This window comes from Manis javanica, chromosome 2 (genome assembly GCF_040802235.1).
Source record: "Manis javanica isolate MJ-LG chromosome 2, MJ_LKY, whole genome shotgun sequence".
Classification (NCBI taxonomy): Eukaryota; Metazoa; Chordata; class Mammalia; order Pholidota; family Manidae; genus Manis; species Manis javanica.
In genome coordinates, this window is record NC_133157.1 from 75,984,553 (window position 1) to 76,001,057 (window position 16,505).

General features: G+C 41.2%; 1 protein-coding gene across 12 annotated transcripts in view; it reads left to right on the forward strand.

Moving 5' to 3' along the window:
- TLE4 (TLE family member 4, transcriptional corepressor) overlaps positions 1 to 16,505 on the forward strand; it is a 133,766-nt gene that overhangs the window by 104,587 nt on the left and 12,674 nt on the right. For 10 of the 12 annotated variants that reach the window (XM_036991276.2, XM_036991277.2, XM_036991283.2 and 7 more), the window contains 6 exons: positions 9,774 to 9,893; positions 10,879 to 10,932; positions 11,427 to 11,579; positions 12,792 to 12,924; positions 13,271 to 13,464; positions 13,673 to 13,749. In XM_036991276.2, coding sequence (XP_036847171.1) covers positions 9,774 to 9,893; positions 10,879 to 10,932; positions 11,427 to 11,579; positions 12,792 to 12,924; positions 13,271 to 13,464; positions 13,673 to 13,749 — 731 coding nt within the window. The remainder of the gene's footprint in view (positions 1 to 9,773; positions 9,894 to 10,878; positions 10,933 to 11,426; positions 11,580 to 12,791; positions 12,925 to 13,270; positions 13,465 to 13,672; positions 13,750 to 16,505) is intronic. The other 2 variants (XM_073228690.1, XM_073228691.1) reach the window with 1 other exon arrangement.

The window sequence follows — 16,505 nt, forward strand, 5'->3', positions numbered from 1 at the left end:
TGCCACAAACCTCCTTGGGAGATAACCATTTCAAGGAGCTCCCCAGGGCTTGCTGTCCTCTGAGTGAGCCGCTCCAGACCAGCTGCTGCTCTGGCAGCATTCTCCATGCGGGGGGGTCTGTCAGGAAGGGCTCACTTACATCTGCCTTTTCAGTGGTCAGACTTCAGTAAGATGTGTTTCTCTCTAGCCACAGACCAGTGATGAGTACATGATGAGAGACAAGGAAGGGGGGAAAACCAGTTGAAAAATGTGCCCATTCTGTTGAAGATTTCTCTCTTTTAGAATAAGAAAAAATTGGTGGCCTTTGATATACTTCAGTAACAACAAATATTTCTTGCATATCCACCTAGAGGTTGAGCCTGGTGCTGACCTTGGAGGAGGGGCCTGTGCCTTTGATTGGTGAGGGAGCAAATGGGGTAAAGGTCTCACTTTTGACCCTCTTCTCCACCTGGAACCAGTCTGACCTCTGATTCAGTTTTATTTTTTGCACTGCTTCCTCATAATACCTTTGCAGCATTGCCCTGAAAATTGTCTTGTTGCTGTATCACTTTCAAAATGACCACTTTTGAAAGCTGCCTTTCTCCTTTGGTGTGTCTTCATGCAACTGCTGTACACACACACACACACATGCAGCTATAATGAATGTTTTATTAATTAATGGACACTTATATTAATGGATGTTGATTCCTGTTGTGATTTCAAGAACTTTTAGATCTGTGTCATCTAATATGGTAGCCACAAGCCACATGTGGCTCTTCTGTGACAGTTTGTATCCAATTGCAGAGAATACAGAGAAATACTGTACACAGTAGTACATGACCTTTAGAAATGCATAATCTCTACTCTCAGTGTAATGAAAATAGTCTGGGAACCAGCAAGATGTATGCACAAGGATTGAAATACACATAGAGGAAGGTCTGTTCTTGTTCATTTGTGCAGCAGCCGCTGATTGAGGCACCACACCCAGTGCTGCATGGTCCCTGCCTTTGTGGGACTTCTAGTCAAGTGAAAAGACAAGCAAATAATCAGAGTAATGGCTGTGATTCAATGCTAGGAAGGAAGTAAACAAGAGGCAATGGTAGAGATGTCCAGAAGGGATCACCTCAGATAGCATCACTGAGAAGACCTTCCTAAGCAAGTGGCATTTAAGCTGAGACATAAAAGGTTAAAAGATGCTATCCACTCAGAATTCTCAGTGAAGTCTGTGCTGAAGGATGCAAGGGTATGGGGTGTCCAGTGCTCTCAGGAGACTTTGAACTGAGATTGGAGATTTGGGGCAGCAGCCAGATTAGGCCTGTACTTCTGTAAAGTGCCAGGCACTTGTATTAATGTTTGTTGATTCCTGTTGTGATTTCAAGAACTTTAGACTGTATCATCTAATATGGTAGCCACCAGCCACATGTGGCTCTTGGGCACTGGAAATACAGCCAGTCCAAACTGAGTTGTACTATAAGTATAAAATGCATACCAGATTTTAAAGAGCTAGTACTTTAAAAAAGAATGTAAAATGTCTCATTAATAATTTTGATAGTGATTATATGCTGACATGGTATTTTTGGATCCACTGTGTTACATAAATATGATTAAAAGTAATGTTACCTGTTTTTTATTGTTTAAAAATCTGGCTACCAGAAAAATTTACATACATGGCTCACATTCTATTTCTGCTTTTTAGTTCCATTATAGAGTATAACTTACGTCAACATTTTCATGAACAACCTTAAGACCAAATTGGCTAAGTGATCACTGAAACTATTTTACCCTTTTGAGGTGGTATGAAGACCTAGAATTTCTGATTAAGCTGCTTTAAAACTGTTAGGCAGCCTTTCTTTAAATTGATAGTTTTCTTCTATATACCTGCCTAATTACCCTCCAATATTGTATAGAGTATATTTGCGTACATAATGCATAAGAATATTTATGAGGCTCTGTGGAATTAACACTCTTTGGAAGAAAAAAATGTTTAGCTTTTCAAATAGATTAAAACAGTATACTGGAAAAAATAGCAACATGGAAAGACTTTCCCAGTAAATTTTAATAGTTACTAAAATGAGGATTCTAGTCCATTAAGATATACCTTGCTGAGTCTTAAAGCTGAGTCACTTATTTTCGCTGAGCAACCACCCTACTTGGCTTCTTTCAAAGCAGCTGTTACAAGTATGTTGATGTGTGATTCAGGAACAGAGCACAATACATGAATAGGTCTAAAGCCAGATCACCTTCCCAGAAAATTCAGCAGGGAATTTGTGCCAGTACCCTGCTTTTGTTTCTCAGGGCAATCAAACTCATGTACTGCATCACATTTTCCAGTAAGACTTAGTAACATTGATTATATGGCAGTAAGTGGATGAATGATACAGGACATATTTTATAGGTCCTGTACTGGAAAAAAGAATCCCAGAAGAAGTGGCAGGTGCATGTGACTATACATAGTATCTACAAACAAGATTTATTGAACCTCTTAATGAGGGGAAGGAATTGTTGGTGGAGGACAAATGCACATGACAGGTTTTGCAAACTTTGAGGAGGTCCGTTGGACTGAAGGGCATGAAATAGCTTTGGAGTGATTAAACAGCTAAAAAGGTGACTTTTATGCAATATTTGTTGACTCACTTCTCCATCAATGGTGAAGGATATACTTGTCCCCTCTTTGTCTCCCAGTTAATTCTTCATGTAATCCACAGTGTAGACCACATGCAGACAGAGTTTCAAGAGAGCAAAGCTCAGGTGCTTACACAAGAACCAAATCTCTGTCTTTGGTGTCAGAACATCATATTCCATTAGCTCAGCTCGTCAGCCAAAGTAGTTGTGTTTAATGAAATTCTGGGGTGGTGCCAACAGCTTTATTCCAGGAAGAGGAAATAACATTCAAGAAACCCCAAGAGGACATTAAGATAATGTTCTAATTTAAAATCAATTTTATTGATACCTTATAAATTATTACAGCATTTTATCCTGACCGAGTAATATATATTGCTGAAGCCATGGAAACAAAACATGAATGACTGAATCGTGAAGAGCTGTATATTACACCACATGAAGGAAATAATATGTAGGATTTTTGTATTCTAAGTATTTTTAACTCATGGAGTCTTACTGTAGGGTAAGATGTATATTTCATTCATCTTTGTAGTTCTGTATTTAGTGGGTATTCAGTAAGTGCTTGTTAAATGAATCCATGAGTTGGACTAAGAGCACATGGTGGTGGTTTCCACATTACTCGAAGAGGAACAGCTCTTCAGGATGCTAGACACTGTGCGTCCCAGTATGCACTCCTCTGATCTTCACATCAACCTTCTAGGGAAGTACGCCTATTATCCTTGTTTGACCCACTTGGGAAATGGAAGTTAGAGAGGTTCATTAACTTGTCCAAGTCACACAGCAAATGGTACAGCCTGATGTTGAATCTGGGGCTGTCTCTGACTCTGGTACCCATACTTGGCCATTGTGGATCCTGCCTCTCTTCTTCATCTTTGCTCTGTCAGTTCCTGTGGCTTGATGGAATTTTGATTATCTGCAAAAGAAACTTATCTTGACCCAAGTTTCTGTTACAGGAGAGAAGCAGAAACACAACAATAGAACATTGTAAAGAACATGTTCATGAAATGTTATATTGAAGGTGAAACATTTTTAAGAACAAACTCATTACTTTTATATGGAGATTATATTAAATCTTGTTTTAATAATGGCAGGTCTTCAGAAAGTCCCAGTCATTTTTGAAGGTGAATTTTGATTTATGTTAATTTGAAAAAAGCAAGTTCTGGAAGGGTTATATACAGATTGTGTTTTTAATGACTTCCTTAATCAAGCAGGTTATTTTTTTAAAAAAATCTTACGGTAATGAGGAGTAAACTGACACCAGTGACTGGCTCAGAGCCCTACTATATTCAGGTTTTTCACCACCAGCATGCTCTAAATTTTAAGGTAATTTACATAAATTTGCGTGTATTATAAGTCAGTTTGTAAGATATGTACATTTTGGCCAAATAATTTTCACTTTTTAACTTTTCCTAACTGAAGATTCTTCTCTCCTGGTTGTTTCTTTACAAATGAAATAATAAATGTTAAAATGTTTTATTAGTTATAAAGAGCTCTATAAATAGAAATTGAAACAGTTTGTGTAATACTCTACAATACATTCTTTATCAGAAATGTGCTGGGATATATGCTGCTGTTAGTTTGGTATACATAGGTTTGTTCAGGGTATTACTTTTGCTTCAGAGCTTGTTGAAATATTTCATAACTCAGAAGTGCTTTGAGAACCAGTGAACATACTGGTTGAGATGACTCGTGATGGCCGTGCTCCTCCTACTGAAAGGCCCTTCTTTCTGCTTCGGGGGAGGTGTGGGCTGAGTCCTCGATGATCACCAGCAGCACCGTGTCCTTGTCTGAATTCAGGAAAGTTGCTAACATCCGTTTCTGTTGCATGTCAGTCTCTTGCAGAGGAAATGATGATGAAGGACTTGGGTTGTCGGATCAGTGAGAGTCTAGAGGTCTCCCGAGTCTGCCTTCTTCATCCTCCCCACCCCCACTGCCGTAAACAAACTCCCTCTCAGTTGCCCCTGACCCAAGCTAATTCCTATGCTGAATGAACTACAGTTGGGCTAGCAGTATGATTTATCTTCTCAACTGGTCTGGTTAAGAATGAAGAGAGGTCTTGGAAGACAGTTGTAAAGGAGGTGTAAACCAGGACATGCAGTCCCTAGCCAGATTTTCATGATGCCCTCTACCCTGTCATTATCCCCTTTATCTGTTTGAAAACAGATTCGCCCTTTGATACCAAGTAGATGGGTGTTTAAAGGCTGTAGATGGTGAGCAAACGAATGATAATGAATTTTAGAGTTCTTGATCATGGTGGTCCACTCGCCTTTAGCATATTCCTTCTGGTTGGAATTTTGTAAGTGGGCAAGAACATCTGAACACTGCTGTACCTATGTGAATGGAAAGCAGAATTAGCTTGATGTGTATTTGAAGTCAAATTAGGAAGTCCGATGTGGAGGTGCTTATTATAGTCTTGCTTGCAGTATTGAGCCAAAAACCTTACTGTGATTGTTGTAAGGATGATGTGTTTGAGTTAATAGCAGCCTATTGAAACCCTGTCATTATGAACTATCTGCATATCTATGTTGAGGGGTAGCGCTACACAAATGCCTAGAATAGTCCTTAGGTAGGGCTTAAAATAGGAGATCCACACTAGCTCTCTAGTAAATGGGGTGCAGTGCTCTTAGTGTAGTTGATGTTGCAGAGGGACTCAATTGTCTGTCTGGGACTATGCCTTGTATTTGATGGGAATTCTTTCACTTAGTCCTCAAAGCAGCCCAGTGCAGGAGTGGGTGGGGTGTTCTTGTCCCAGACCACAGAGACAGACTGAGCAACATGCCCCAGGCTACACAGCTATTAAGTGGAAGACTCTCGACTTAAACCCAGGCAGGCAGTCTGACTCCAGAGAGATGCTTTGCCTGCTAGTAAAACTCTGTGCTACCTGTTATTAAAATTAGCTAATTATAACAGCACTACCTCTTTTTTGGGGGTGGGGTGGGGGTAGGTACTTTACAGAACTCTTTCTCATACACGCTCACCTTTGATCTAGAGACGGCAGAGGAGTAAAAATAAAGGGGGAGAGCCATCCATTTTGATTGCTGGCAGTGTTAGTTTTCCCTCTGACTTGGTCATTAGCCTTCTTAGTAAAGTCTAGGTTGGGTTTCAAGCCTGGATTTAGCATTTTTCTCATTTTGAGGTAAAACGTGATTTGTAATGTAAAGAATAAATGTCTTTAAAGCATATCTTTTGCTTTCAAAGCAATTGGGATTTCCATATCATAAGACATCAAAATTTTTATCATTTTTTCCTCAGTTTCTCCTTGTCTACGCCCACCCCTTTTCTTTCATTTAACATCTACCTTGTTCTTTTCAATATCCCAATGTAAGTGCTTTTTAGAAACACAAAACTTTTTACTAAATATTCACATCTAAGGTCTTCTGCCTTCTCTGGACAAAGAAGCTCCTGCTCCTGATTGTGACTCTCAATTCATAACAAATGTGCTGATGTAACATATGATCAAACTGTAATGAGAAAAAATATTCTTTACTTAAAATACTTTTTTCGGCAGGAAAGAGAAGAGGCTAAGCAGGGGGCAAGAGGCATATATCTGAATGTCCCTGATAAGGTTTTGAAGGGCAGTCTATGTGCCTCTCCTCCATGCAGTCCTCTTTCAAGATAGTCTAAGAACGAAAAGTTCCCCTCAGCTCCATACTGGGCCCTCCCCAGTGACCCATCCGCAGCTCTTTTAACCCAACAAACATGCCAAGAAAAATTTTTTTTAATTTATAGACTTAAATACTCATGATACAGATCCAGTGCATTTTTTCTATAATAAGCCAGGGAAATATCCAGCCTAGCTAAGCTTTTAAAATAATGATAGAAAAAGCTCTTTTTTTAGTAGAGGCAAGACTTTGTCTTTATCAGTATGTATTTAATTCTTCCTGTTCACATGCTAACTACACATCCAAGTGGCCTTCCAGTGGCAGAATGGTGGACTTGTAAGATTCATGATGAGAGTCTGTGCCAAGTCCAATTTGATTTCAGAGCAATTATGTCATTAGAATATTGCTGATTGCCCCAGTGCCCATTGTGCAGCTTAACCTTTAAATGTTAGGATAATTAACTACTTTATCGTTCTACCAGGAAACTCAACATACAACTCTGTTCTACAGTAAATTCATAAATAAAAGATTGCCCACAGAGCCAGAAACAACCAGTTTAAGAGAAATAAAAGTATTGGTACATGAAGATTTAAATAAACATTCAGTTCAGTATTTATTTATAAGAAAGTATTTCATCATAGTTTAAAAAACAGTCTTTCCTTTTGGCAGAGTAGAAATAACTTTCAGAGTATATCAGAATCAAAAGGCTCAGATAGTTGTTAATCATAGACATGTACACACTTTTTTCTCTTCATCAAAAATACCAAATTAGTAGGATGGAGGCATCTGGCAGTAGTAAAGGAGCAGAGATGAAGAAGGGGCTCCACTGCTCAGATCTTACTCAAGTGACTGGTTTCTTGTGGAAATGTTCAGCCCAGTGGAGCTTCTGAAAGGAGATTTATCACATGAATTTGGATTAAGATAGAGGGGTACAGAGGGGATGTTCAGTCATTTAATCAAAAACATTTCTGGGCAGTTCTTTGCTGCTCACTGTGAGAGGGCCCCCACCCCCAGGTAACCCACAGCCAGTAGTGGGAAGTGGCCTTGTAAACAAATAGCCATAAATTGATCACAAGTGCTCAACTCATTGGGTGAACAAAATACTAAGGGAACAAAGTGGAATGAGCAATTAATTCTGCCTGACAGCATCCAAGGGAGCTTTAAAAGGTGATGGTAGAGCTGCTTCAAAAGAAAGCTGCTGAGGGAAAGGGCATTCTCATAAACAGGGAAAAAGGGGCTACAGACAGGATGAAATTGCAGGGAGCACTGAGACAAGGCTGGGGCGCCAGACTGGGTGTGGGGTGCCTGGCTTTGGAAAACAGCCACCCTCAGAAAGGTGGGCTTTTTCATTCCTGTGGATGGTGGAAAACCACTTTTGTTTTTAAGGAATGGTGAGAAGTGGTCAAATCTGTCTTTGGGGAATGTGAATCCCAGAATGTGGGGAATAGACTGGAGAGGGGAGAAACTAGATATGGGGTTCTGGCCTTAAATATGGTAAAGGAAGCTTACAAAGGGATGTTTGGTGCATAATTTCAGTGGAGTAATGGTCATTAAAATCTCATTGCATTGGGTCATGGTGTGAAAGCAAAGCAGAAGCATTGAATCAAGTCTCGTGGTTTGGGGATAGGATTAGATCTCAGTGAAGATATGTGAAAGTCATGAGGCAGTCTCCTTTTAAAACTTGTTTGGCTTCTAAGGTTTTGCTTCAGTGAAAATGCCTGCCATATTTTCTGCCACAAAGGGTAAATGAGTAGGGATAGTTTGGTGCATAAGCGTATTCGCATAAGCCTTAGACAGGGACTAGTACAGGGAGGAAGGGTTTAGAGATTTCCAGCTCCATCAGTGGGAACCCATGCCCTGGTCCTTCTCATCTGCCTCCCCTGCCAAACTCCTACCCTGCTCTCCCACCTTCCGTGCTGGGGGTACAGTTGCCATCACCACAGTGACCACTAGGGGGTGATCTCTTGGTAGCTGTACCGACCCAGGCATCGGGAAAGTTTATTGTAGTTTTCATCTGACACCAGGCTTTGAAAGTTACCTACAAAAGAAAATGTGGTGTTATGGTTCCGTGGAAGTAAAGTGGGAGAAAGAGCCAAAGTCTGGATATCACACTGTGTTCCATAGTTAACGTAAAAGCCCTTGTACATTTTGTGTATCTTTATAAATTTTATTACTCCCAAAAGACTAAGATTTTTTAAAAAGTACAAGGAGTTAGTTTTATATGAGAAGAATAAACTTACAAAGGAGGAGAAGTTTTGCAGAACAGTTTTTTCTGATATGATTTTGATGCCAGGCAAAGATACTTGGGTGGCGATTCTTTGTTCCTTCTAGAACATTTTCTTATCTCCAAGTGTTCTTTCCACTGCCCTCCAAGATCAGCCCTTTCCTGTCCCAGGCTGGGTTAATTCAGGCCTGGGGAGACCTGCCCTGCTGCCCTGCTGAGGGACTGGGCTACCCTGGCCCTTCTGGTCTACCCTCAGCAGGTTAGCTGTGTGCTCAGGTCTGTTCTTCTCTTACACCTCACCTTTATTGAGAGCTTCCATTTGGTCTGTCTGGACCTGAGTCAGTTCTTAAGGTTGCTTCCAGTTTTCACTGACATTTTTTCACTTCTTCGTGCATGGTGTGCCACTAACCACCTGGCCTCAGTGGCAGACAGACTCATTTTCCGTATTTGTTTTCTGCGTGTGGGACTCCTCCAGTTAAAGAGTTCTTCAGAAGAGCAGCGATGATATGGCCTGAGCCCAAACAGATCATCCCCAACTGGGATCCCTAGAGAGAGGGAACATCTTTCTCCGTTCCCTAGTCCTAATGGGATCCCTGGGTTCCCAAAGAGGAGAAGGAGCAGGCTCATGAAAACTCTAAGAGCCAAAAAGAAATCAAGTACATTTTTGCAACTTTGCAAGTGTTTGTTTTTGTTCTTGTTTTTTGCTTGGTGCTCTGCATCTTTCAGGCCCTTAAGATGAGACGCAAAGCAAAACTGTGAATATGACCTTTGTGTCATATGATCACTATTTTATTTGCTTAAATCTGCAAAGAGCACCTTTTGTTTTTTTCATTGAAGACTTACTCTAATTATCTCTTGAGCTAGATTCTGATGTATTTAGTTTCTCTGTAGAGGTTTAAAATACTGGCTTTCCATTAGCCAGCAGACTTGGAGAGAAGGAAAAAAAAGCCTCCTTGTTCCTTTTTCTCTTACATCTGTTTCCTTACTCTTCTCTCAGAAGGCACTTCACCGGTGTGATACAGACATCTCCGCCAGAGTGAGCCCATTCTGCCTCAGAGTTCACACTATTCCCTGCCTCCCTATTTCGTTCATCGGCTTCCTCCCGTCTCTGCTTCCTCTTTCTTGTTCTTCCCTTTTTTCCCCCATTCCTTTCTCCCCACCCTTTTTTCCTGTACCTCTATTCTATTTTTCTTTTCACCTACTCCTCTCTCTGCTGTCTCATCTTGATGGCTTTGCCAAGTGTGTATTAATGAACAAAAAAGGGCAAAAAATCTCAAGTGATAAAAAAAAAACTCATTGTTAAATGGATGATTACTTTTCAACCTTGCTTCCCTTTCTAATTCTAGAGTTCTTCGGTATCCCCATCCGCCAGTTTCCGAGGTGCTGAGAAGCACAGAAACTCCACAGACTATTCCTCTGATAGCAAAAAGCAGAAAACTGAAGAAAAGGAAATTGCAGCTCGTTATGTAGGTTCATTTACCTTGCTTTGGGGGAGGCCAGTTTGCTTTGCTATTTATCAGCATCCATTTTACCCTTTTTTATTAACAACCAAAACTAGATCATAAGAAGAAAAAAAAATCTTCTAGGAGGAAAGCCTAGTTACTGCATTTATAACTGTGCCTCACTTGGCTCGCTGAAGGCCTGTGGGCCTGTGTGTGCACAGGTGAGTGAGTGAATATGTGTATGGGAGCAAAAACAGTGCTGCATCTGGCAACTCATAGAAGCCCTTGGTGTTCCATGTCATCATTTCTATAGAGGTGTTTGCTTCCCTCCATATACTTCAGGTAGTTGAATTTTCTATGGTCAGCTAGAAATGTTAAGGAAAAATGTAAAATCATAGAAAACCTGTTAAAATGTCTAGATGAACTCGTGCTAAGGAATTCAGTGAGTTTTGTGGAATATAACTTGCAGAGACATCCAGATACGTCCCTAATACGGGCTGAAGCTCATTCTCTGTCACTGACTGACCCTTCAGGTCTCGTGAAGGGAGTGAGTAGGATGGGACTAGTGTGGAGGCAAGCAGTTCCTGCCCGGTTTCCTGTGGTGATGCCCTGCAAGACCGCAGGCCTCAAAAAAAGCTGAAGATTGGGATTTTCATGCGGAACTTCCCAATTTTACAATTGTGGCTACTTATACAGTTTTTTAAAAACATTGACATGACAGATCACAACCATCTGTAAAATGGATTTAGCCTGGACAGGCTAGCTTGAACTAAGTACTCTGGAGTACCAAGCAAGCCATCAGCTTCAGTTGACTGTAAAATGGGATCATCATATTTCCCACCTCCTATCATGAGGATTAAAGAACACAGTACCTTGTAAAGTGTTTAGCACAGTTGGGTGCAGTTCATTTTTATAAGATGTGAGGAATTAGTCTGGCCTGACTTAGGGAAAAATATGGCTTTTTTTTTTTGCTGGGAGAGGAAATAATACTTCTTAATTGTCAATGCAGGACAGTGATGGTGAGAAGAGTGATGACAACTTGGTGGTTGACGTTTCCAACGAGGTATGTCTGTGCCTCATTAACCCTGCTCCTGCCCAGCTGTCACAATGGCTAGTGTCCAAACAAGTAGTGTCCAAAATGGTTTCTTAACTTCTAAAGGGACCCACTTCTCATTTACTTGAAAATATATGTAATACTGATGATGTATGTTACTGATCCTTTTTTTATTTCTACTCTTTTCTGTGAAGTTATAGTCTGTTTTGCTATTACGTTGAGTGCACGCCAGACGTTTATGATCAGCCTTCAGATCTTATGGACAAGTGACTAGGGTTTTGATTTTTGTGTTTTTTTTGAATAAATAATGTAAAAATTCTAATATTTTCTTTGACTTCAATACCTAATATTTTCTTTGGCAATTCGGTGAGTCTTATCATCTATTCCAGAACATTTTGCACTTCTGAGTTACTAGGTGCTTTCTGCTAGGAATGTCCACACCCAAGTCCTTCAGCATTGCCGGTGCTCTGTGCTCCATTAATGCCTTTGGCATTCCTGTGTAGGATCCATCTTCCCCTCGAGGGAGCCCAGCACATTCCCCGAGAGAGAATGGCCTGGACAAGACACGCCTGCTCAAGAAAGATGCCCCGATTAGTCCAGCCTCGATTGCATCCTCAAGCAGTACTCCCTCCTCCAAATCCAAAGAACTTAGCCTTGTAAGCAGCTCTTCACCATCTTTCCTGGTATTGCCTGTAGCAGGATGGTTGGGTTGTGATGTTTTTTAATTTTTGTGTTATCCCATTTTTTTCTATAGAACTTTACTTCCAAATATATGTGTATGTTCAGTATTTAAGTTTAATTGACAAAAGTACTTTTGCAGCAGAACGGGTTTACTGCCTTGCCAGTGATAGATGTTTATGAGTCTTTTTGCAAGGCTAGGGGAGGGATATGGGGAACTTGAGTGAAACATGTCTTAGCGAAGATGAAGAAATATACACCGGGGCTAGTAAGGGTGGTTTTGTCACCTGTGGTTTATGGTAAATTGAGTTTTGGGCTTGGATGTGATTTTGTTGCTAGTTTTGTTTGAATTACCAAGCTATATATGACTGCAATAATTTTCCCTTCCTATCTAAAAAGTAATCTGTCATCTACAAAAGTCTACATTGACTCACACCACAAATCACAAATGCAAAACTGAAACTGCTTGCAAGTCAGGATAATCTCCCCATACTCCTTTTTTTGTGGCTGTGTAGTTAATTGCATTTTTGTGTGGAGTGTATTCCTTATTTCTTCCCAGTTATTTCTTTGTAACATAATATTAAAAAAAAAAAGATGAATTCAGTTTTCAAATAACCTTTTGAATTCACAGGTGAAGGAAAGAAAATTCCTCAGATTGTCTGCAAATTAGTGGGGATGTGTCTGGCACAGGGCTAGGTTTAGTTTCTTCCATTGTTTTCCCTTGACTTCCTGGCCAGCTTGTATGAGCAGCTCCTCTGTGCTGATCTGCACAACAATTCAAGCTTGGATCTTTTCTAATGGGACATGTTACCCAGGAAGCTTCTTACCACATAGTATAGTCCACCAGGAACCTGACTCAAACCACTCAGTCTTAAATCAAAGCAACCAGCAAGTTGGCCGGTCACAGTCCAGACGTCGTTTGTCATCCTCCATCTGACTCAGACTAGTTTCCTGGAAATGGTCTGCTGTACCCTGAATTCAGCTTCAGGTTATGTCCACCTCTGAACAACAGTTTTGTGGCCTCAGAGAACTCTTTGTTTCTTTGTTAGCTGTTTTTAATTAATGAAATAAAGGGCCAGTACCACTCCTATTTCTTTCTCCTTTCCTTTTTCTTTACCTTTTTAAATGTTTATCATCATTGTTCAAACTATGTTGTAATTGCCAATGTATTCCATTACATCTCTTGTTAGAATGAAAAATCTACTACTCCTGTTTCAAAATCCAATACCCCTACTCCACGAACTGATGCGCCTACCCCAGGCAGTAATTCCACTCCCGGATTGAGGCCTGTACCTGGAAAGCCACCAGGAGTTGACCCCCTGGGTTAGTAAGAAAAAATGTTTTTCTACATATTTATGCTTCTTATTTTTTTCAAAAAAAAAGCAATTTAAAAAGTGCAATCCATTAAGAGTCCTAATAACCAGCACTGAAGGACTGTTATTTAACTTGAGCCAAGCACCTAACACTTACCATGCCTGAAATAGCATAGTAGGTATCCAGTAAAAGGTGAGGGAATAAACCCTGATAAAGGCTTGAATGAATTTCAACAATATTAAAATAATCTTATTTGAACGATGTATCCTGTTTTTTAATCTCTATAATAATGTTGTACTTCGTTATTGTTATGAGTTCTTGGTTTTTCTCTTCCCCCTCCCCTTTTGGTCTATAGCCTCAAGCCTGAGGACCCCGATGGCAGTACCTTGTCCATACCCGACTCCGTTCGGGATTGTGCCGCACGCCGGCATGAACGGCGAGCTGACCAGCCCCAGCGCCGCCTACGCCGGCCTGCACAACATGTCCCCACAGATGAGCGCAGCCGCCGCCGCCGCAGCAGCCGCCGCTGCCTACGGACGCTCCCCAGTGGTGCGTTTGCGGGCTTTTACCTGATAAAAATATGTCAGAGCTCAGAGGATTATCATACGTACGTTAGAATGTAGTTTATATAATTTGAGGTATTTATAGAGGGACCTGTGCATATTTGTAAATTAAACTCATGATTTAGAAAGATTGAGGTGGATGAAATAAGCTAATGTAACTGTGTTTCTGTTGTTTTGCTTGGGAAAAATTGTAGGTTGGATTTGATCCGCACCATCACATGCGCGTGCCAGCAATACCTCCAAACCTGACGGGCATTCCAGGAGGAAAGCCGTGAGTACCTCTGGGCCTCGTGCTCACGGCATGCCGGTCCCTGGGCTCTTGCTGGGCCTTCAACTCTGCTGGGCAATGGCGGGGATGTCCTGCTGCTTGCCTTTTTTTCCTTGCGAAGTATTTTTCATTTTCTCTTAGCACAGAGAAAGAGGTAATGAGGTAGGGTTCTGTATTTTCAGTTGAAAATATTGAGCTTATAATATGGAAATGCAAATTAGTGAGGTATCTCCAACAGTCAGTGTTCTGCTGTTAACAGTCTACGTCTGTTACTGAATTCTTTTGTTGCCTTGAAAGAGTCTTATGTGTAAACCTGGATGTTCAAAATTTGAGCACATTGGGGAAAGATATGCCAAAGTTGAAAGTCTGAAAAGAAAGAAGTGTGGTCTTAAGCTTGATTGATTGTATTTCTCGAAAGGGTAGCTTGCCCATCTGGCTTCTTGTCCTGGTAGCTGGGTGTTTGGAGGTTCTGTATTCACAGCCCCCTTAAGTTACAGAGGCAAACACCCACCTCAGATGTCCCAGCCTCCTCGTGTACACTCCGATCTCCGGTCATCTCATTCTACATCATTCATTTCAATCCAGTGCACTTGGTTCTTATTACCTATGCACAATTCTCTCTGCTGTTCAGCTTCATCTTCCCAGATACAAAGACTTTAATATAAAATAACACTGGCTCTTCCTTTAAAATCCCAGCCTGCTTCCTCTCTCCTCCCCATTGGGAAGCATGCACATAGACCCTCCTGCCTTATCACATGCCTGTATTTATTCTCATCACTCTTCTCTTGGGCATCCTGTCTGTCACTGTTCACACCACGCACAGGCTGCTTCCCCAGTCTAGTGCTTTCCCACCTGCTGTCCAAACTTGACCTGCGTGACAGCTAAGTCCCCTTCTCCTAGAGGCTCTTCTGGTGGCTTGTCTGCCTCAGGGCATTGCTCTTACTGGTCTTTCTGTGACACTTTTTCTGTGACTTATTGTCTTACTTAAGATCTCCACTGAGATGTCACTAATCAGAGCACTCTGCCCTGAGAACCCTATAAAACAGGGATCTTTCTGTCCTTTCCTCTCTCCACCATCTTTCTTTTCTATTCCCTATCTCTTTTATACTTATTTGTAGCCATATCAGCCTTTCCCTGCTTGAATGTATGTTTCATGAGAGCAGAGAAGAATTCTTTGCTATTCAGTTATAGATGTAGTTCCAATGCCTAGAATGGTACCTGGTTCATAGTTGGTGGTCACAGTATATACTAGTTGAATGAATAAATGAAAGAAAGAAGATAAATAATAAATGTGTGCGTGTGTGCATGCATGCATGTGCATGTGCTGATCTCTCCCTTTTCTGACCTCCCATTGGTTATTTATCTACTATGCTACACAGGCACGTAGTTGTTTCCTGTGTGTCCTCTCCTTTTCCCCATATTTTCTGCCCTTCAGTATTAAATCACACTTGATCTTGACCCTTTCTTTCCCTTCTGTCTGATGCCTCAGACTCTCGGTTTCTCTGTAATTTCTCTCCACCCTGCTGGCATCAAACACAACACTGGCTCCATAGCCAAGTTGCTCCGTAAATATTTGACTGATTAATAAGGGAAGCAAAGCAAATTAGACTTTGAGTTCCTTGAGAGTTGAAGGTATAAATATCAATTACCATAATATTCTGTGTTGTGCGTGTTCTGCAAATAGTTGTTGACTGACGGACAAGTCTTGTTGACTAAGAACTGATGTATTTGAAGGTGAAAGTTTGGTCTATTTCAAGTAGCAACTAAATAACAAGGTCATAGGATTAATCAAATAACAAATGCCCAGATGAAGTCATGGGCATGGAGGGGTGCCTTCATGGAAGCGGCATTGGCCAGCATTCAGGTCTGTATAATCACCACTTCGTTAACCGCAGTGGTGCCCAGAGCTGTAGTGTGAGCACCAGAGCAGAGGAGATGGTGCTGCTCGCCCAGGCCGCCCAGAGGCCGCAGGGACTCAAAGTGCGCTGGTGTGTCTGAAGGAGCAAAGGCGGTCTTGCTTTGGCAGTTTGGGCCAGTTGAACCTCTCTGGAATCACAGCTGGTCTCCTCCTTCCCCCGGCTTGCCTCTCAGCATTATAGAGTTGTCCAGGCCTTTTTGGGAGGGTTGATGGGATGGAGGATGTTTAACAACTTCTGTTTCTGGGAGTGGTGGAGTCATACCTAATGCAGTTAGCAGATGACGTCAGGAACCCCAAGGAAAACGTGATGTGGTTGGCAGAGAGTGAGTTCTGCAGTGTGGCAGACCCCAGTTTGAATCTGACTCTGCCAGTTGACAGAAGACAGTGACTTTATGCACAGTTTCTTAACTTTGTAAGCTTCAGTTGGCTCATCAGGAATGGCACCGCCCAACAGGGAGAGGGGGGTGTGGATGAAGTAAGATAACGTTACCCATTTAGAACCCTGTTGGTTGTACAGTGGCTAGTCAGTCAACTGCAGCCCCATTGCCGTTCAGCTTTGCCCCACATATTATCAGTTTTTAACTGCTTATTACAGAACATTTTGTAGGGGACAGAAACGGCCCAAGAAGATCAGATTGAATAAATTAGACTCCAAGTTCCTGTCAATGGTGTATCTTTATGTAACAGACCATCAAGACTTAACATTCACATTTATTTTGCTTATAAAGATAATACACTTTTATGATAGATTTTTACAGAAGAGATTATAATGATTATGTGGCTCTCTAGATCATAAGGTACAGATTATGAAACTTTCTGTGCTAGAACATAAAGCATGATA